At 41.8% G+C, this 23005-nt stretch overlaps 2 protein-coding genes across 3 annotated transcripts; both read left to right on the top strand.

The window, feature by feature from the left end:
* Window positions 1-5696: 5696 nt before the first annotated feature.
* On the top strand, window positions 5697-10724 carry LOC109881642 (zinc finger protein 239-like). Of its 2 annotated transcripts, none has more exons than XM_031811385.1 (3): window positions 5697-5789; window positions 5925-6102; window positions 9253-10724. In XM_031811385.1, exons 1-3 carry the CDS (start codon window positions 5787-5789, stop codon window positions 10221-10223), a joined length of 1152 nt encoding a protein of 383 aa, XP_031667245.1. In that variant the 5' UTR covers window positions 5697-5786; the 3' UTR covers window positions 10224-10724. The 2 variants fall into 2 exon arrangements, with proteins under 2 accessions (XP_031667245.1, XP_020329341.2); XM_020473752.2 differs by having other exon boundaries at window positions 9250-10724.
* Window positions 10725-14455: 3731 nt separating this feature from the next.
* LOC109881641 (zinc finger protein 2) lies at window positions 14456-21157 on the top strand. The gene is made up of 4 exons (XM_031811370.1): window positions 14456-14982; window positions 15518-15615; window positions 16015-16126; window positions 20027-21157. Exons 1-4 carry the CDS (start codon window positions 14772-14774, stop codon window positions 21025-21027), a joined length of 1422 nt encoding a protein of 473 aa, XP_031667230.1. The 5' UTR covers window positions 14456-14771; the 3' UTR covers window positions 21028-21157.
* Window positions 21158-23005: the final 1848 nt, after the last annotated feature.

Here is a 23005-nt window from a genome sequence, read left to right as displayed (position 1 = left end):
TTGTTGAGTGTATTGTTGAGTGTATTGTATTGTATTGTGAGTGTATTGTATTGTTGAGTGTATTGTTGAGTGTATTGTTGAGTGTATTGTATTGTATTGTTGAGTGTATTGTATTGTATTGTTGAGTGTAGTGTATTGTTGAGTGTATTGTATTGTTGAGTGTATTGTATTGTATTGTTGAGTGTATGTGAGTGTATTGTATTGTTGAGTGTAGTGTATTGTTGAGTGTAGTGTATGTTGAGTGTATTGTTGAGTGTAGTGTATTGTATTGTATTGTTGAGTGTATTGTATTGTTGAGTGTATTGTTGAGTGTAGTGTATTGTTGAGTGTAGTGTATTGTTGAGTGTATTGTTGAGTGTATGTTGAGTGTATTGTATTGTTGAGTGTATTGTTGAGTGTATTGTATTGTATTGTTGAAGTGTATTGTTGAGTGTATTGTTGAGTGTATTGTTGAGTGTATTGTATGTTTGAGTGTATTGTATTGTATTAGTCGTTTAATTGTTGAGTGTAGGGTATTGTTGAGTGTAGTGTATGTTGAGTTGTAGTGTATTGTTGAGTGTAGTGTATTGTGAGTGTAGTGTATTGTTGAGTGTAGTGTATTGTTGTTGAGTGTAGTGTATTGTCTTTGAGTATTGTATGTTGAGTGTAGTATTGTTGAGTGTAGTGTATTGTATGTTGAGTGTAGTGATATTGTTGAGTGTAGTGTATTGTATTGTTGAGTGTAGTGTATTGTTGAGTGTAGTGTATTGTTGAGTGTATTGTATTGTTGAGTGTATTGTTGAGTGTATTGTTGAGTGTATTGTATTGTTGAGTGCAGTGTATTGTTGAGTGTAGTGTATTGTTGAGTGTAGTGTATTGTTGAGTGTAGTGTATTGTTGAGTGTATTGTATTGTTGAGTGTAGTGTATTGTTGAGTGTAGTGTATTGTTGAGTGTAGTGTATTGTTGAGTGTATTGTATTGTTGAGTGTATTGTTGAGTGTATTGTATTGTATAGTAGTGTATTGTTGAGTGTAGTGTATTGTTGAGTGTATTGTATTGTTGAGTGTATTGTATTGTTGAGTGTAGTGTATTGTATTGTATTGTTGAGTGTATTGTATTGTTGAGTGTATTGTATTGTTGAGTGTATTGTTAGTATTGTTGAGTTGTATTGTGCGTGTATTGTACTTGTATTGTTGAGTGTAGTGATTGTGCGTTATGTTGAGTTGTAGTGTATGTTGTGTATGTGTATGTGGTGAATTGTATTGTATTGTTTGAGTGTAGTGTATTGTTGAGTGTATTGTATGGTTGAGTGTATTGTATTGTTGAGTGTAGTGTATTGTTGAGTGTAGTGTATTGTGAGTGTATTGTATTGTTGAGTGTAGTGTCTTGTTGAGTGTATGTATTGTCTTGTTGAGTGTAGTGTATTGTTGAAGTGTATTGTTGAGTGTAGTGTATTGTTGAGTGTATTGTATTGTTGAGTGTATTGTTGAGTGTATTGTTGAGTGTATTGTATTGTTGAGTGTATTTTGAGTGTATTGTATTGTTGAGTGTAGTGTATGTTGAGTGTATTGTATTGTATGTATGTTGAGTGTGTATGTGTTGAGTGTTTGTTGAGTGTATTGTCTTGATGAGTGTATTGTATTGTTGAGTGTATTGTTGGTGAGTGTATTGTTGAGTGTATTGTTGAGTGTAGTGTATTGTTGAGTGTATTGTTGAGTGTAGTGTATTGTTGATGTTGTAGTGTATTGTTGAGTGTATTGTATTGTATTGTTGAGTGTAGTGTATTGTTGAGTGTATTGGTATTGTTGAGTTGTATTGTATGGTTGGATGTGTAGGTGTATTGTTGAGTGTATTGTATTGTTGAGTGTAGTGTATTGTTGAGTGTATTGTATTGTATTGTTGAGTGTAGTGTATTGTTGAGTGTATTGTTGAGTGTAGTGTATTGTTGAGTGTATTGTATTGTTGAGTGTATTGTTGAGTGTATTGTTGAGTGTATTGTATTGTATTGTATTGTTGAGTGTAGTGTATTGTTGAGTGTATTGTATTGTTGAGTGTATTGTATTGTATTGTTGAGTGTAGTGTATTGTTGAGTTTAGTGTATTGTTGAGTGTATTGTTGAGCGTATTGTATTGTTGAGCGTATTGTATTGTTGAGTGTATTGTATTGTTGAGTGTATTGTATTGTTGAGTGTATTGTTGTTTGTTTGTTCTATTCCCGAGGGGTATAGGTGTAACTACGATGGACTTGACAGTGAGATGGGAGTATAAACCAATTTGAAAGAATAGTTTCAATAGAATGTTTGATATTCTCTGTGAAATATGTTTAGATATGTGTATTAAGAATAATTGGCAAAAGTAATCATTTATCATGTAGTTAATGAACTGAACTAAACTGTTGTTCTGATCTGTTCTTTCGAGGTTATCAATGAAAAGTGAAAATCTGTAGTTCTGCCCCTGAACAAGGCAGTTAACCCACCGTTCCTAGGCCGTTATTGAAAATAAGAATGTGTTCTTAACTGGTTTGCCTGGTTAAATAAAGGTATTATTATTATTATTATTTTTTATCGGCAAATCGGCGCCCAAAAATACAGATTTCCGATTGTTATGAAAACTTGAAATCGGCCCTAATTAATCGGCCATTCCGATTTAATCGGTCAACCTCTAGTACTCACCAGATCAGATCGTCTGGACCCGGGTCATCAATAGGATGGTGGTACAACACCAGATCAGACCGTCTGGACCCGGGTCATCAATAGGATGTGAGTTGGTTCCTCCAGTCAATGGGAGATTCATCACATCACCAGAGACTGGGTAGAGATAACATAGTGGACTGGTAGAGATAACATAGTGGACTGGTAGAGATAACATAGTGGACTGGTAGAGATAACATAGTGGACTGGTAGAGATAACATAGTGGACTGGTAGAGATAACATAGTGGACTGGGTAGAGATAACATAGTGGACTGGGTAGAGATAACATAGTGGACTGGTAGAGATAACATAGTGGACTGGTAGAGATAACATAGTGGACTGGGTAGAGATAACATAGTGGACTGGTAGAGATAACATAGTGGACTGGTAGAGATAACATAGTGGTCTGGTAGAGATAACATAGTGGACTGGGTAGAGATAACATAGTGGACTGGTAGAGATAACATAGTGGACTGGTAGAGATAACATAGTGGACTGGTAGAGATAACATAGTGGACTGGGTAGAGATAACATAGTGGACTGGGTAGAGATAACATAGTGGACTGGGTAGAGATAACATAGTGGACTGGGTAGAGATAACATAGTGGACTGGGTAGAGATAACATAGTGGACTGGGTAGAGATAACATAGTGGACTGGTATGTAATATGCCATTTTTTGTTATTTAGTGGATTGGGTTACTAGTCCAACGCTCTAACCACGTCAGGCCTAGGTATGAATGTATCAGTGGAGGCTCCTCAGAGGAGAAAGGGGAGGACGATCCTCAGTGAAATTCATTTAAAAAACAACAACACGTTTCATGTTTCACATTAAAGTAAAAGAAAATACACTAAATATATATTCACGTCACCAAATAATTGATTAAACCACACTGTTTTGCAATGATGGTCTACAGTAGCCTCAACAGCACTCTGTAGGGTAGCACCGTGGTGTAGCCGCAGGACAGCTAGTTTCCGTCCTCCTCTGGGTACATTGACTTCAATACAAAACCCAGGAGGCTCATGGTTCTCAAGCCCTTCCATAGACTTACACAGTATTTATGACAACTTCTGGAGGACATCCTCCAACCTATCAGAGCTCTTGGAGCATGAACTGACATGTTGTCCACTCAATGATAGGAGAATGAATCTAGTACTGAAAGCGAAAGCTACATCTAGCTAGCACTGCAGTGCATCAAATGTGGTGAGTAGTTGACTCAAAGAGAGAGAGGACAATAGTTTAGCAGTTTTGAACAAATACATTTCTTTAAAAATGAAGAAGAGAGAGAGAGCTAGCTATATTTTGTTGTATTTTTTTCACTTTCACTTAGCCTCTACAACTACACCCAGAAAATGTATACCAATTATAGCACCACCCAAAAGGGCACTTTAGAGACTGGTAGGGCAAAGAGGCATTTGCTCTACACAGGGAGAACCCCATCTGCTCTACACAGGGAGAACCCCATCTGCTCTACACACTGCTCTACACACTGAGAACCCCATCTGCCACTGCTTCATTTGGCTGCTCACTTCAATAGCCCATATGCCACTGGGTGAGATAATTTTTCATTGTTTTTGGGCAGATGCGTCTTGGCCGATTTAGCTCGGGAATATGCTACAATCGGCAATCTGTCTCCTAATCCTGTCTAATGGACAGGTCAGCCCTGGAGGGAAGAATTGGCTGTAAGAAGTAAGAAAGAACATAGCATCTGATTGTTTTTAAATTACTTCTTATGACATGGTTTGCCAGAATAAACGATGTCGTGGAGATTTTTTCCAATCTGCGTTACCCACTCCAGTCAGCAGATGGCGACGTGCGTCTTTCAGATGATGCTTCTTGCGTGACGTAAAATCTAGTGGACGGAACTGGAGGCTTCTTCAACAGCGACAAAAAGCTTCTGATTCAACCAACGCGGTGGTTTCCTGGCGAACATAAAACCGAACACTTTAGACTATTCCTGTGTGTATTAATGTCAGTGTTTGCTTGTTAAATTAAATGCGCCAATTTGTTAAATTGAGAACGTTACTGCACTAGGCTAATCGCTAATGCTAGCTAGCTAGCTAACATCCCGACCATGAGCTCACTAAGAAATATGGAGAAAGAGAAAGAAGCTCTAGGGCTGAACATCATCGTAAAAGAAGAAGAGGAAGAAGTTTTAAGAATACAAAAGGAAGAAGAGGAGACTGTCACATTAGAAGAAGAAGAGAAAGAACCTTTTGGAGTAAAAGACGAAGAGGAGATAGGTTTCAGAATCAAAAAGGAGGAAGATGCCATAACATTAAAAGAAGAAAATGTAGTGAAAGAAGAGAAAGAACCTCTTGGAGTAAAAGAGGAAGAGGAGGCTTTCTCAATTAAAGAGGAGGAAGACGTTTTGGGAGTGAAAGAGGAGGAGACTGAAGATCAGATTACCACCAGTGAGTACTGTCTTAAAAACAGGGGCACAATGCAGTTGTTGAACTAATGTGGGGTTTAAAAGTGGCATTCTACTGAAGTTCTACACTTGAATGTGTTGTTCAGTACTGTAGGACATGTTTAAGGGGCAATCTGCCATTGGTTCATATATTTGAGGGACTTTTAATGTAAACATTCATGGAGTTCTCCATGTGTTCTATTAGACTGCACTTCATCCAACATCAAACAGATGGTAAACTTATGACCATCTACTGCAATCACAGAGTCTTACAAGAGGCATTAATACATCTAAACAGAGCCAGAACGTCCACTTTCATCATCATTTTATAAAATATTGTTTATGATGTAATTGTAAAAGGGCAGTTCCACGAAATGAGTGCGGTTTGTGTCCCTTTGAAATGTTAAGTAGAAATCATGCACCTATAGAGTTTTAAACGAGAGATAACATAGGTGCATGATTTCTACTTAACATTTCAAAGGGACACAAACCGCACTCATTTCGTGGAACTGCCCTTTTACAATGCCCTCTGTATTAATGCCTCTTGTAAGACTCTGTGATTGCAGTAGATGGTCATAAGTTTACCATCTGTTTGATGTTCTCATTCACACAGGAGAGACACATGACTATGGTGGATCCTCTGGGGAGCCTCAACAACATCCTGATGCTGACGAGGCAGAGAAGAGTCTCTCCAGATCAGAACACCAGATGGTACAGCTTGGTCTGGTCTAGCATACAGCTTGCTCTCTCTGGGTCTGGGCTCGATTTCTGTAAAACACTTTATGTCAACAGTGGCATCAGCATCCATAATGATATGTGTCTGTGTCCCCTCTTTATGGTTACCAGGACAACGCTAGCCCTTCCACCCTCCCGGAGTCCCCGTGTCATGCCTCTCCTGTTAGCACCTTACTGCTGGGTATGAAGAGGTTGTCTGTGCTGCTGGTGGACTGCAGGAAAACAATGGGGCTGAGTGGAACTGTGAGAGGAGGAGAAGAGATGAAAGGATCAGATTTGACTCATCAAAGTAAGTGATGTAGCTTAGTTTGAACAAATACAATCGATCTGCCCACTGGTATCTGTTACCAGGACAACCAGCAGAGTTCTGTTAGTTCTGGGATTGAACCCGGGTCTGTAGTGACACCTCAAGCACTGTGATGCAGTGCTTTAGACCGCTGTGCCACTCAGGTGGCAGCTGCTTTGTTTGGCTGACGTTGAGGGACAGGTTGTTTAGCTGGCACCACACTCGTTGTCCTCAGGGGCTCCACGGCATCTCTGAGTCGTTATGCTCTGAGCGTGACAAAATGTATTTTAGCTCATCCGGTAGGATGTCGTTGTTGTCCGCGGCGTGACTAGTTTTTTTGTATTCCGTGGCTGTTAGAAGCCCTACCTCGTATCCGACCCATTAAATAAGTCTTCAACATTTCTATCACCACTACCACATGGACAGACTGACTACTACCACATAGACAGACTGACTACTACCACATAGACAGACTGACTACTACCACATGGACAGACTGACTACTACCACATGGACAGACTGACTACTACCACATGGACAGACTGACTACTACCACATGGACAGACTGACTACTACCACATGGACAGACTGACTACTACCACATGGACAGACTGACTACTATCACATGGACAGACTGACTACTACCACATGGACAGACTGACTACTATCACTACTACCACATGGACAGACTGACTACTATCACTATTACCACATGGACAGACTGACTACTACCACAGTCTGACTACTATCACTACTACCACATGGACAGACTGACTACTATCACTACTACCACATGGACAGACTGACTACTACCACATGGACAGACTGACTACTACCACATGGACAGACTGACTACTACCACATGGACAGACTGACTACTACCACATGGACAGACTGACTACTACCACATGGACAGACTGACTACTACCACATGGACAGACTGACTACTACCACATGGACAGACTGACTACTACCACATGGACAGACTGACTACTACCACATGGACAGACTGACTACTACCACATGGACAGACTGACTACTACCACATGGACAGACTGACTACTACCACATGGACAGACTGACTACTACCACATGGACAGACTGACTACTACCACATGGACAGACTGACTACTATCACATGGACAGACTGACTACTACCACATGGACAGACTGACTACTATCACTACTACCACATGGACAGACTGACTACTACCACAGTCTGACCACTATCACATGGACAGACTGACTACTACCACATGGACAGACTGACTACTATCACTACTACCACATGGACAGACTGACTACTACCACAGACTGACCACTATCACATGGACAGACTGACTACTACCACATGGACAGACTGACTAGTACCACATGGACAGACTGACTAGTACCACATGGACAGACTGACTACTACCACATGGACAGACTGACTACTATCACTACTACCACATGGACAGACTGACTAGTACCACATGGACAGACTGACTACTACCACATGGACAGACTGACTACTACCACATGGACAGACTGACTGCTACCACATGGACAGACTGACTGCTACCACATGGACAGACTGACTACTACCACATGGACAGACTGACTACTACCACATGGACAGACTGACCACTACCACGTGGACAGACTGACTAGTACCACATGGACAGACTGACTAGTACCACATTGTCAGAACCCGGGTCTGTAGTGACACCTTGAATTAGCCAATGTCTGTAAGAACCCTGTATAGGCTACTTGCTCAGCCAGCAAATGAACTATGAAAATCACCTGAAATTATTACTACATCATTAAATGTCAGTCTGCCCCTGGTAAATGTACCTGAATGTTGAACCCTGTGTGTGTGTGAGCACTGTGTGTGAGCACTGTGTGTGAGCACTGTGTGTGAGCACTGTGTGTGTGTGCGGTGCGCGTTGGTCCTATATGTCTACCACTTCCTGTAGCCCGTTAGCGATGCTAATGTCTTCAGGTAGACTGAAAGACCATTTGAAGGTAACCATAAAGGAGCCGACCTGCCAGAATCGTGATTATTTGCATCAATCCGGTGACTATTTTGTTTGAAGAAACTCCCATTGCAACACACGCATTACAGACAGACTGGTGTCGTTCACTAGGCTATAATATGAGGCGGCGCTCAGATATTAGCTGTATGTCTCCTCTACGTTTGGAGAGCACAGAAACCCAAAATGAACCACATAAATATTCCCTTACCTTTGATGTTCTTCGATCAGAAGGCGTGGAAGGAGTTATACTTACCCAATACATCGTTTGGTTTCAAGTTGTGTGGCACTTCAATTATAGGGTAACTACATACAAAAATCACATTTTTCCCAGATCTCAAAAATGGCACTCTTGTGGTTGTCTCACCAAGCTACCTTAAGATGGATGCACTAACTGAGGGAAACTGTATTTACTATCACTGTTGTGGTTGTCTCACCTAGCTACCTTAAGATGGATGCACTAACTGAGGGAAACTGTATTTACTATCACTGTTGTGGTTGTCTCACCTAGCTACCTTAAGATGGATGCACTAACAAGTTGCTCTGGATAGTGACCATACTATTCCCTTAAAGCCACACAGTGTAAAATACATGGGTCATGTGAACAATGGAGCACATGCTAAGAGACAATGGAGCACATTCATCACATGCTAAGAGACAATGGAGCACATTCATCACATGCTAAGAGACAATGGAGCACATTCATCACATGCTAAGAGACAATGGAGCACATGCATCACATGCTAAGATACAATGGAGCACATGTATCACATGCTAAGAGACAATGGAGCACATGCATCACATGCTAAGAGACAATGGAGCACATGCATCACATGCTAAGAGACAATGGAGCACGTGCATCACATGCTAAGAGACAATGGAGCACGTGCATCACATGCTAAGAGACAATGGAGCTCATAAATCACATGCTAAGAGACAATGGAGCACATGCATCACATGCTAAGAGACAATGGAGCACATGCATCACATGCTAAGAGACAATGGAGCACATGCATCACATGCTAAGAGCACTTGACTGTAAGTCTCTCTGGATAAGAGGGTCTGATAAATGACTAAAATGTATATGGAGATTTCATTCAGGTCTCCCTGTTTTAACCACTCTGTTTATCTTTAGCAGAAGAGCGACCCGACTCAGAGGAACCGGAGACGTCTGAACCAACGAGACGACACCACTGTTCCCAGTGTGGAAAGAGTTATACCCGTTTATGGAGCCTGAAAAACCACAAGAGAACACATGCAGAGAAGAAGTCTTACAAATGTTCCCAGTGTGGAAAGAGTTTTAACCATTTAGGGAATCTTAAAAACCACAAGAGAACACATGCAGAGAAGAAGTCTTACAACTGCTCTCAGTGTGGAAAGAGTTTTAACCATTTATGTAACCTAAAATCGCATGAGAGACGACACACAGGAGATAAGCCTTACCAATGCTCTCAGTGTGGTAAGAGATTTATTGAGTCAACAGAACTGAAAGTTCATAAGAGAATACACACAGGGGAAAAACCATTCCAATGCTCTCAGTGTGTAAAGACATTTTCCCGACCAGGGGACCTGAAATCACATGAGAGAATACACACAGGGGAAAAGCCTTACCACTGTTCCCATTGTGAAAAGAGTTTCAGCTGGTCAGGGACACTGAAAGAGCATGAGAGAATACACACAGGAGAAAAGCCATTCCAATGCTCGCAGTGTGGAAAGGGTTTTAGCCAGTTACGGTACCTGAAAACGCACGAGATGATTCACACAGGAGAGAAGCCTTTCCAGTGCTCTCAGTGTGGAAAGAGTTTTATCCTGTTAGTAAACCTGAAATCACATGAGAGAATACACACAGGGGAAAAGCCATACCATTGTTCCCATTGTGAAAAGAGTTTCAGCTGGTCAGGGACACTGAAAGAGCATGAGAGAATACACACAGGAGAAAAGCCATTCCAATGCTCTCAATGTGGAAAGGGTTTTACCCAGTCAGGGAGCCTGAAAATGCATGAGAGAATGCATACAGGAGAAAAGCCTTTCCATTGCTCCCAATGTGGAAAGAGCTTTACCCAATTAAGAAGCCTGAAAAGTCATGTGGTGACACACAAAGGAGGGTAGCCTCACCTCTGCTCCCAGTGTGGAAAGAGTTTTACCCAATTCAGGGTCCTGAAAGAGCATAAAATAATACATACACTCTTCATGGCACTAATTTTCAGAGGACCTGAAATCACATGAGAGAAAAGAGAGGCTGTGTTCTGACCTTTGTACTTTGACTGAGAATGTGTTGAAATCCATGAAATCTAATTTGTATATATAAAATCATACTTACAAATAGGCCTAAATTTGTTTTTCTATTTTTCATCTTGAGGCATGTTCAGATTTGATCAAATGCATTTTCTATTTTGTTTTGATTATAAACTTTGATTGGATACAAACTATTAGCTCAAAAAATCTTATAATTTGGATATTTCAAAATGTAACTTAACATATAGATGAATATAATTTGTTTCGTTTTTTTCATTCTAACCTTGATTCTTTGAACATTGAAACATCTTTCATTAGTTTTTTATTGAGTATAAATGTGTAACTATTCATCAAGATAAAGGACTATGAAACTGATTACTTGTTCTGGTGAAATGTGTACATTTGAGTCATTAAGCAGACACTCTTATCCTGGGCGACTTACAGGAGCAATTAGGGTTTAAGTTCCTTGCTCAAGGAGCACATCGATAGATTTATCAGCTAGTCGGCTGGGGGATTCAAACCATCGACCTTTCAGTTACTGGCCCAACACTAGACTACCTACCACCCTAAAGTCTTTCCTTGATTCCTTGCGTCCTCCCCCCCCTCCAAAACTCATTGGAGGAGATCTGAGATTATCTTCTCCTCCTATATGACCAGAGAAGATTGAAAGAGAGGATGCTGGGAAATCAAGGAAAGACATGAGATCTTCACCCTAGTAGATAGCTGTTCTACTGATGGAGAATGGAACCACTAAAACAGGCACCATCTCAAGTCAATCCAGGTGACTTGTTTTGCCCCTGAACAAGGCAGTTAACCCACTGTTTCCCGGTTGGCTGTCATTGTAAATAAGAATGTGTTCTTAACTGACTTCCCTAGTTAAACAAAGGTTAAACAAAGGTAAAATAAAACATCTATAAATAAATATTTCAGGCCCACTGACGCCCACAGTTTAAAAACATACAATGACATCAAGACATCCAGAGTTTAACAACACTGATCTTTTGCTACAAAGGCCCCCTTTTTCTCTACAATTGGTAGTTACAGTCTTGTCCCAACGCTGCCACTCCCATACGGACTCAGAAGAGGCGAAGGTCGAGAGTCCTGCGTCCTCCGAAACACGACCCCCGCCAAGCCACACTGCTTCTTGACAAACTGCTCGCTTAACCCGGAAGCAAGCTGTACCAATGTGTCGGAGGAAACGCGTACAGCTGGCGACAGAAGTCAGCGTGCATTGGCCCGACCCGCCACAAGGAGTTACTAGAGCGCGATGGGACAAGGACGTGCCGGCCAAACCCTCCCCTAACCACGCTGGGCCAAACCCTCCCCTAACCACGCTGGGCCTAACCCTCCCCTAACCACGCTGGGCCAAACCCTCCCCTAACCACGCTGGGCCAAACCCTCCCCTAACCACGCTGGGCCAAACCCTCCCCTAACCACGCTGGGCCTAACCCTCCCCTAACCACGCTGGGCCAAACCCTCCCCTAACCACGCTGGGCCAAACCCTCCCCTAACCACGCTGGGCCTAACCCTCCCCTAACCACGCTGGGCCAAACCCTCCCCTAACCACGCTGGGCCAAACCCTCCCCTAGCCACGCTGGGCCAAACCCTCCCCTAACCACGCTGGGCCAAACCCTCCCCTAGCCACGCTGGCCAAACCCTCCCCTAGCCACGCTGGGCCAAACCCTCCCCTAACCACGTTGGGCCTAACCATGCTGGGCCAACACCTTCCCCTAACCACGCTGGGCCAAACCCTCCCCTAACCACGCTGGGCCAAACCCTCCGCTAACCACGCTGGGCCAAACCCTCCGCTAACCACGCTGGGCCAAACCCTCCCCTAACCACGCTGGGCCAAACCCTCCCCTAACCACGCTGGGCCAAACCCTCCCCTAACCACGCTGGGCCAAACCCTCCCCTAACCACACTGGGCCAAACCTTCCCCTAACCACGAACGACGCTGGGCCAATAGAGAGGCACTTTAGAGACAGGAAGGGTAAAGGGGCATGTGCTCGACACAGGTAGAGTCCTATCTGTCCATGTTGCCTTTTACAAAGTGGGCACCAACACTCACCTAAATATGCCACTGGGTGAGAGACGTTTTCATTGTTTTTGGGCAGAATTACTTTAACTAGGCAAGTCAGTTAAGAATAAACTATTATTTTCATTGACAGCCTAGGAACAGTGGGTTAACTGCCTGTTCAGGGGCAGAATGACACAGTTTTACCTTGTCAGCTCAGGGATTCGGTTACTAGGCCAATGCTCTAATCACTAGGCTACCAGCCACCCCAATTATGTGTTGTTAGCCACATCTCGAATCCCACCGTACCTTCTCCGCTGTGCAATCTGGTTTCCGAGCCGGTCATGGGTGCACCTCAGCCACACTCAAGGTACTAAACGACATCATAACCGCCATCGATAAAAGACAGTACTGTGCAGCCGTCTTCATCGACCTTGCCAAGGCTTTCGACTCTGTCAATCACCATATTCTTATCGGCAGACTCAGTAGCCTCAGTTTTTCGGATGACTGCCTTGCCTGGTTCACCAATTACTTTGCAGACAGAGTTCAGTGTGTCAAATCGGAGGGCATGCTGTCCGGTCCTCTGGCAGTCTCTATGGGGGTGCCACAGGGTTCAATTCTCGGGCCGACTCTTTTCTCTGTGTATATCAATGATGTTGCTCTTGCTGCGGGCGATTCCCTGATCCACCTCTACGCAGACGACACCATTCTATATACTTTCAGCCCGTCTTTGGACACTGTGCTATCTAACCTCCAAACAAGCTTCAATGCCATACAACACTCCTTCCGTGGCCTCCAACTGCTCTTAAACGCTAGTAAAACCAAATGCATGCTTTTCAACCGGTCGCTGCCTGCACCTGCATGCCCGACTAGCATCACCACCCTGGATGGTTCCGACCTAGAATATGTGGACGTCTATAAGTACCTAGGTGTCTGGCTAGACTGCAAACTCTCCTTCCAGACTCATATCAAACATCTCCAATCGAAAATCAAATCAAGAGTCGGCTTTCTATTCCGCAACAAAGCCTCCTTCACTCAAGCCGCCAAGCTTACCCTAGTAAAACTGACTATCCTACCGATCCTCGACTTCGGCGATGTCATCTACAAAATGGCTTCCAACACTCTACTCAGCAAACTGGATGCAGTCTATCACAGTGCCATCCGTTTTGTCACTAAAGCACCTTATACTACCCACCACTGCGACTTGTATGCTCTAGTCGGCTGGCCCTAGCTACATATTCGTCGCCAGACCCACTGGCTCCAGGTCATCTACAAGTCTATGCTAGGTAAAGCTCCGCCTTATCTCAGCTCACTGGTCACGATGGCAACACCCATCCGTAGCACGCGCTCCAGCAGGTGTATCTCACTGATCATCCCTAAAGCCAACACCTCATTTGGCCGCCTTTCGTTCCAGTACTCTGCTGCCTGTGACTGGAACGAATTGCAAAAATCGCTGAAGTTGGAGACTTTTATCTCCCTCACCAACTTCAAACATCAGCTATCTGAGCAGCTAACCGATCGCTGCAGCTGTACATAGTCTATTGGTAAATAGCCCACCCTTTTCACCTACCTCATCCCCGTACTGTTTTTATTTATTTACTTTTCTGCTCTTCTGCACACCAATATCTCTACCTGTACATGACCATCTGATCTTTTATCACTCCAGTGTTAATCTGCAAAATTGTAATTATTTGCCTACCTCCTCATGCCTTTTGCACACATTGTATATAGACCCCCCCTTCGTTTTCTACTGTGTTATTGACTTGTTAATTGTTTACTCCATGTGTAACTCTTTGTTGTATGCTCACACTGCTATGCTTTATCTTGGCCAGGTCGCAGTTGCAAATGAGAACTTGTTCTCAACTAGCCTACCTGGTTAAATAAAGGTGAAATAAAAAAAATTGTCTTGGCCCATTTATTTTTATTTTTATGTGGCCATCAACAATTTGTTGCCTAATGGGAAGATCAGCCCTGGAGGAAAGTATTAGCTGTATGAAGTAGAAGAGAACACAACATCTGGTTGTTTTTAAATTACTTCTTATGACATTGTTCGCCAGAATAAATTATGGAATGGAGATTTTTACCAATCTGCGTTACCCACTCCAGTCAGCAGATGGCGATGGAAGGCTTTCAGGTGATGCTTCTTGCGTGACGTATAATCTAGTGGACGGAAAGCTTCAACGGCAGTAAAAGACTACTGATTCAACCACTTCGGTAGCGCACATTAAACCAGTCTTGTTTATATTAATGTCGGTGTTTTTAAACATCATTCTGTTTTACGTATTGACTAGTTGAAAAAAAGAAGTTATTTGCTTGTTAAATGAAATTGGCTAATTTGTTCAATTGTTAACGTTACTGCGCTAGGCTAAACGCTAATGCTAACTATCTAGCTAGCTAACATCGCGACCATGTGCTCACTAAGCTATTTGGAGAAAGAAGCTCTAGGGCTGAACATCATCGTAAAAGAAGAAGAGGAAGAATCTTTAAGAATAAAAAAGGAAGAAGAGGAGACTGTCACATTAGAAGAAGAAGAGGTGGATATTACAGTGAAAGAAGAGAAAGAACCTCTTGGAGTAAAAGAGGAGGATGAGGAGGAGACTGAAGATCCTGTTAACACCAGTGAGTATTGTCTTAAAAATAGGGACACAAACTGCAGTTGTTGAACTAATGTGTGGTTTTAAAGGGCATTATACTGAAGTTCTACACTTGAATATGTTGTTCAGTACTGTAGGAATTGTTGAAGGGGCAATCTGGCAGTGGCACATATCGGGGTGGCAGGTAGCCTAGTGGTTAGAGCGTTGCAACTCAAATCCCTGCGCGGACAAGGTGAAACTCGTTCTGCCCCTTCTAATGGGACTTTTAAATTAGATGTATTGAATTCTCCATGTGGTCTACATTAAAGTGCACCTCATCTAATATAACAGGCTTTTAAAATTCAATATTGGTGCTTAATTCATACTTAAAATATCGAAGTGGACGAAAAATACACCCATTTAGTGGAACGACCCTTTTACATTTGCATCGTAAATTAAAGTGCATCATGATGAAAGTGGACATTTGGGCCCTGTTTAGATATATTCATGCCTCTTGTAAGACTCTGATTGCAATAGTAGATCATATGTTTACCATCTGTTTGATGTTCTCATTTACACAGGAGAGAGACATGACTATGGTGGATCCTCTGCGGAGCCTCAACAACATGCTGATGCTGATGAGGCAGAGAAGAGTCTCTCCAGATCAGAACACCAGATGGTACAGCTTGGTCTGGTCTAGCATACAGCTTGGTCTGGTCTAGCATACAGCTTGGTCTGGTCTAGCATACAGCTTGGTCTGGTCTAGCATACAGCTTGGTCTGGTCTAGCATACAGCTTGGTCTGGTCTAGCATACAGCTTGGTCTGGTCTAGCATACAGCTTGGTCTGGTCTAGCATACAGCTTGGTCTGGTCTAGCATACAGCTTGGTCTGGTCTAGCATACAGCTTGGTCTGGTCTAGCATACAGCTTGCTCTGGTCTAGCATACAGCTTGGTCTGGTCTAGCATACAGCTTGGTCTATCGGGGTCTGGGCTGGGTTTCTGTAGAGCACTTCATGACAACAGTGACATCAGCATCCATAATGATATGTGTTTGTGTCCCCTCTTTATGGTTACCAGGACAACGCTAGCCCTTCCTCCCTCCCAGAGTCCCCGTGTCATGCCTCTCCTGTTAGCACCTTACTGCGAGAGGAGAAGAAGAAGAAGAAAGGATCAGATTTGACTCATCAAAGTAAGTGCTGTAGTTTAGTTTGAACAAATACAATAGATCTGCCCACTGGTATCTGTTACCAGGACAACCAGCAGAGTTCTGTTAGTTGACAGGAAGATAGACTGGTGGATATGGATGTTATGAATATCATAACACTGAAAAAGGATTCTGCCAATGAAAAGAGAGAAACCAATAGACCATATAAAACCTTGATGAAAGTTTCAACATTTCAAGATGATCCAATGTAAGGTGCTTGTTTTACAAAAGCTTATCCCTAAAACATTATGGATATTACATTGCCTGTCCCAGTCAACCCCCCTATCTTTACAAGACTGTTGAACAGGCAAACTAAACTCTAGATAGGTCAGTCATTGTAAATACATTTGTTCTTAACTGACTTGCTTACATAAAGGTCAAATAAAATCTTCCAAAACATTTCATATTAAAATATATTTTGGTGTCCACATATGTCTTCGGTTTACAGTTGAACAAAACAATCTGAATAATTTACTAAATGTTATTTATTCCACAAAGAAATTCCTATATTATTGGCACCTTCTAGAAGCAGTTAGAAATTATGAGATTTCAAGCAGCTGATTCTCCTTTACTTTGGAATAGAACTCACCTCTGGTGACCCTTACTGCAGGACTAACTGGTGGTGTTAAATAGCTGTATGTAATGTACCCTTACTGCTAGGACTAACTGGTGGTGTTAAATAGCTGTATGTAATGTACCCTTACTGCTAGGACTAACTGGTGGTGTTAAATAGCTGTATGTAATGTACCCTTACTGCCAGGACTAACTGGTGGTGTTAAATAGCTGTATGTAATGTACCCTTACTGCTAGGACTAACTGGTGGTGTTAAATAGCTGTATGTAATGTACCCTTACTGCTAGGACTAACTGGTGGTGTTAAATAGCTGTATGTAATGTACCCTTACTGCTAGGACTAACTGGTGGTGTTAAATAGCTGTATGTAATGTACCCTTACTGCAGGACTAACTGGTGGTGTTAAATAGCTGTATGTAATGTACCCTTACTGCTAGGACTAACTGGTGGTGTTAAATAGCTGTATGTAATGTACCCTTACTGCTAGGACTAACTGGTGGTGTTAAATAGCTGTATGTAATGTACCCTTACTGCTAGGACTAACTGGTGGTGTTAAATAGCTGTATGTAATGTACCCTTACTGCTAGGACTAACTGGTGGTGTTAAATAGCTGTATGTAATGTACCCTTACTGCTAGGACTAACTGGTGGTGTTAAATAGCTGTATGTAATGTACCCTTACTGCAGGACTAACTGGTGGTGTTAAATAGCTGTATGTAATGTACCCTTACTGCTAGGACTAACTGGTGGTGTTAAATAGCTGTATGTAATGTACCCTTACTGCTAGGACTAACTGGTGGTGTTAAATAGCTGTATGTAATGTACCCTTACTGCTAGGACTAACTGGTGGTGTTAAATAGCTGTATGTAATGTACCCTTACTGCTAGGACTAACTGGTGGTGTTAAATAGCTGTATGTAATGTACCCTTACTGCTAGGACTAACTGGTGGTGTTAAATAGCTGTATGTAATGTACCCTTACTGCAGGACTAACTGGTGGTGTTAAATAGCTGTATGTAATGTACCCTTACTGCTAGGACTAACTGGTGGTGTTAAATAGCTGTATGTAATGTACCCTTACTGCTAGGACTAACTGGTGGTGTTAAATAGCTGTATGTAATGTACCCTTACTGCTAGGACTAACTGGTGGTGTTAAATAGCTGTATGTAATGTACCCTTACTGCTAGGACTAACTGGTGGTGTTAAATAGCTGTATGTAATGTACCCTTACTGCTAGGACTAACTGGTGGTGTTAAATAGCTGTATGTAATGTACCCTTACTGCTAGGACTAACTGGTGGTGTTAAATAGCTGTATGTAATGTACCCTTACTGCTAGGACTAACTGGTGGTGTTAAATAGCTGTATGTAATGTACCCTTACTGCTAGGACTAACTGGTGGTGTTAAATAGCTGTATGTAATGTACCCTTACTGCTGGACTAACTGGTGGTGTTAAATAGCTGTATGTAATGTAATGTACCCTTACTGCTAGGACTAACTGGTGGTGTTAAATAGCTGTATGTAATGTACCCTTACTGCTAGGACTAACTGGTGGTGTTAAATAGCTGTATGTAATGTACCCTTACTGCTAGGACTAACTGGTGGTGTTAAATAGCTGTATGTAATGTACCCTTACTGCAGGACTAACTGGTGGTGTTAAATAGCTGTATGTAATGTACCCTTACTGCTAGGACTAACTGGTGGTGTTAAATAGCTGTATGTAATGTACCCTTACTGCTAGGACTAACTGGTGGTGTTAAATAGCTGTATGTAATGTACCCTTACTGCTAGGACTAACTGGTGGTGTTAAATAGCTGTATGTAATGTACCCTTACTGCTAGGACTAACTGGTGGTGTTAAATAGCTGTATGTAATGTACCCTTACTGCTAGGACTAACTGGTGGTGTTAAATAGCTGTATGTAATGTACCCTTACTGCTAGGACTAACTGGTGGTGTTAAATAGCTGTATGTAATGTACCCTTACTGCTAGGACTAACTGGTGGTGTTAAATAGCTGTATGTAATGTACCCTTACTGCTGGACTAACTGGTGGTGTTAAATAGCTGTATGTAATGTAATGTACCCTTACTGCTAGGACTAACTGGTGGTGTTAAATAGCTGTATGTAATGTACCCTTACTGCAGGACTAACTGGTGGTGTTAAATAGCTGTATGTAATGTACCCTTACTGCAGGACTAACTGGTGGTGTTAAATAGCTGTATGTAATGTACCCTTACTGCTAGGACTAACTGGTGGTGTTAAATAGCTGTATGTAATGTACCCTTACTGCTAGGACTAACTGGTGGTGTTAAATAGCTGTATGTAATGTACCCTTACTGCAGGACTAACTGGTGGTGTTAAATAGCTGTATGTAATGTACCCTTACTGCTAGGACTAACTGGTGGTGTTAAATAGCTGTATGTAATGTACCCTTACTGCAGGACTAACTGGTGGTGTTAAATAGCTGTATGTAATGTAATGTACCCTTACTGCTAGGACTAACCGGTGGTGTTAAATAGCTGCTACTGCTTACTGGATTCTACTGTAGAAGGATGACATGTAGTGATGAATCCCCCTGTATGGACATTCTACTGTAGAAGGATGACACGTAGTGAGGAATCCCCCTGTATGGACATTCTACTGTAGAAGGATGACACGTAGTGAGGAATCCCCCTGTATGGACATTCTACTGTAGAAGGATGACACGTAGTGAGGAATCCCCCTGTATGGACATTCTAGTGAAGTTCTACATTGAATGTGTTGTTTTTTAATGTAGGAACAGCGTGAGATTCTTTCTGTCAGTCCTGGATACCATTGTTATGGTGTCTGTGTGCAGCAGGAAGGAACTTAAGAGGTTGTTTTGTGAGCCAATGATAACTAGTGTTCGTGAAATGACTGGATGTCTTTCTTTTTCCCTCTTTCTTTTATTTAACCATTATTTCATTTAACCCTTATTTTATTTAGCCCTTATTTCATTTAACCCTTATTTCATTTAACCCTTATTTTACCAGATAAGTTGACTGAACACATTCTCATTTAAACCAATGCAATTGGGAATAGTTTCAGGGGAGAGGATGGGGGATGATTAGGTGACCGTGATGGTATGAGGGCCAGATTGGGAATACAGGTACCTTAGCATATGCTACTGTACTTGTAGACTTCCAGTCATTGCGCTAATGCTAGTTACCAGAATCTCTCTGTATTCCTCTAAAGCCACACTGTAAAATGGATCTGATTTGGATTAAATATGTGGAATCATGTGGAAGTTTCATTCATGTCTCTATGATTAAATAAACACTTTGTTTGTTTTTGGCAGGAGAAAGACCAGACTCTGAGGAACCAGAGGAAGAAACGTCCAAACCAGCAAGACCATACCACTGCTCCCAGTGTGTGAAGAGTTTTACCCAGTTAGGGAACATGAAAAGACACGAGAGGACACACACAGGTGATAAACCTTACCACTGCTCCCAGTGTGGAAAGAGTTTTACCCAGATAGAGTCCCTGAAAAAGCACAAGAGAATACATCCAGGAGAAAAGCCATACCACTGCTCCCAGTGTGGAAAGAGTTTTAACCAGTCAAGGGACCTGAAAGATCATAAGAGAATACATAGAGGAGAAAAGCGCCACCACTGCTCCCAGTGTGGAAAGAGTTTTACTCAGTTAGGGAGTCTGAAAAGTCATAAGCGAATACACTCTGGAGAGAAGCCTTACCACTGCTCCAAATGTGGAATTGCTTTTTCAGCGTTAAAAACCTTGAAAATGCATGAGAGAATACACACAGGTGAGAAGCCTTATCACTGTTCCTACTGTGGAAAGAGTTTTAGACGATCGCAACATCTGAAATCACACGAGAGAATACACACAGGAGAAAAGCCTTACCACTGTTCCCAGTGTGGAATGAGTTTTAGGCAGTTAACGGGCCTCAAAGGTCATATGCAAATGCACTCTGGAGAGAAGTCTAACACATGTTCTCATTGTGGAAAGAGTTTTCTGAGGTTAAGCAATCTGAAATCGCATGAGCATATACACACATACAAGGAAAAGCTCTACCAATGTTCCTCGTGTGGAAAGTGGTTTACCCAGTTAGAAGCCCTGATTATGCACGACAGGACACACACAGGAGGGGATAAGACCTACCACTGCTCCCAGTGTGGAAAGAGATTTAATTGGTTAAGGCAGCTGAATAAGCATGAAAGAATACATACACAGGAGGAGAAGACATACCACTGCTCTCAGTGTGGAAAGACATTTTCCCAGTCAGAGGACCTGAAATCACATGAGAGAATAGAGAGGCTGTGTTCTGACTTGTGTTTCTGATCATTTGTGTTTTTTGTTTCATGCCGCGTGAAATCAAATTGTATGAAACCAGAAAAAAGGTTCACTTTGGTTGTTTTTTCATTTTGAGACATGATCATGTCTAATATCAGATTAAATATTTAAAATGGTCTATTTGGTTTTGATGAGCTTTGATTGATTTGATAAGTATAAACCCTCTGTTGTTCATCATATGATTTTCTATTTGTTAAGGGATTTTTTTTTATCAATAATGACTTATGTATACATTTCAATCAGGACTGTCTTACAAATTCTTAGGAGTGGACCATGTTTAATTTAATTGGGTAATAAAACATGTAGGACTTTAATTCCAGTAACACTATTGCAAAGTGTCAACGATTATATAAGTAAGTAACAAGTCTTTGTGTTTGTATTTATGATGGATTCCTCCCTAAACTAAGGCATATCTACAACACATTAAGTGTGTGTCCTCAGGCCCCTACTCTTCCTGGGGTCCAGCTAAACTAAGGCATATCTACAACACATTGTGTTCCCTCAGGCCCCTACTCTTCCTGGGGTCCAGCTAAACTAAGGCATATCTACAACACATTAAGTGTGTGTCCTCAGGCCCCTACTCTTCCTGGGGTCCAGCTAAACTAAGGCATATCTACAACACATTAAGTGTGTTCCCTCAGGCCCCTAATCTTCCTGGGGTGCAGCTAAACTAAGGCATATCTACAACACATGAAGTGTGTGTCCTCAGGCCCCTACTCTACTACCACATATCTACAACATATTAAGTGTGTTCCCTCAGGCCTCTACTCTACTACCACATATCTACAACACATTAAGTGTGTTCCCTCAGGCCTCTACTCTACTACCACATATCTACAACATATTAAGTGTGTTCCCTACAACACTAAATCCAGGTGTACGTGTGTGTATAGACCCCCGACTTTCCACCCTGAAGATCACTGACATCGTGATTTGACCTTGTTTTTTTTCCCAGAGTTCCCAGTTGTCTTGAGAGTTCCGTTATTCCACCATGTCAGAGAAAACACTGTTGATGATTTAAAAAAGGATTTGATGAATGCAACATATTTTTCTGGATTCAAATAATATTTTTTTAAACTGTGTTAGCTACTAGTGGACGTTCATTATATACATCTACATGATGTATTGTTACACCATGTAGGAGCAGTATAGACCTAGTCTGTTCATTATATACATGATGTATTGTTACACCATGTAGGAGCTGTATAGACCTAGTCTGTTCATTATATACATCTACATGATGTATTGTTACACCATGTAGGAGCAGTATAGACCTAGTCTGTTCATTATATACATGATGTATTGTGACACCATGTAGGAGCAGTATAGACCTGGTCTGTTCATTTACAATAAGAGCATACTACTTACCCTTTTGACCAACATTATTGTCCTTTCTCAATGTTGTGACCTACGTCTACTTGAATTAATATGAAATTGCCTTTACTCACTGTTCAGATCTAGCCAATCACTGTTCAGATCTATCAGATCTAGCCAATCACTGTTCAGATCTATCAGATCTAGCCAATCACTGTTCAGATCTATCAGATCTAGCCAATCACTGTTCAGATCTATCAGATCTAGCCAATCACTGTTTAGATCTATCAGATCTAGCCAATCACTGTTCAGATCTATCAGATCTAGCCAATCACTGTTCAGATCTATCAGATCTAGCCAATCACTGTTCAGATCTATCAGATCTAGCCAATCACTGTTCAGATCTATCAGATCTAGCCAATCACTGTTCAGATGCAGCATTTAAGGAGAGTTGAATTGAATAGAAAAAAGGTAACAGTAAACATGTTGACCCCCACGAATGATGCAGCGCCCCCTTTGGGCCAATCAGTGTAATTTAGCAAATGCTAAATGCATTCACAACATTGAGAAAGGACAATAATGTTGGTCAAAAGGGTAAGTAGTATGCTCTTATTGTAGATGCCTAGTAGCTGACTGTTAATACCCTCATCTA

This window comes from Oncorhynchus kisutch, unplaced genomic scaffold (genome assembly GCF_002021735.2).
Source record: "Oncorhynchus kisutch isolate 150728-3 unplaced genomic scaffold, Okis_V2 Okis01b-Okis20b_hom, whole genome shotgun sequence".
NCBI classification, from domain to species: domain Eukaryota; kingdom Metazoa; phylum Chordata; class Actinopteri; order Salmoniformes; family Salmonidae; genus Oncorhynchus; species Oncorhynchus kisutch.
Note: the sequence above shows the minus strand (reverse complement) of the source record. Positions and strands in the feature narration are given on the sequence as shown.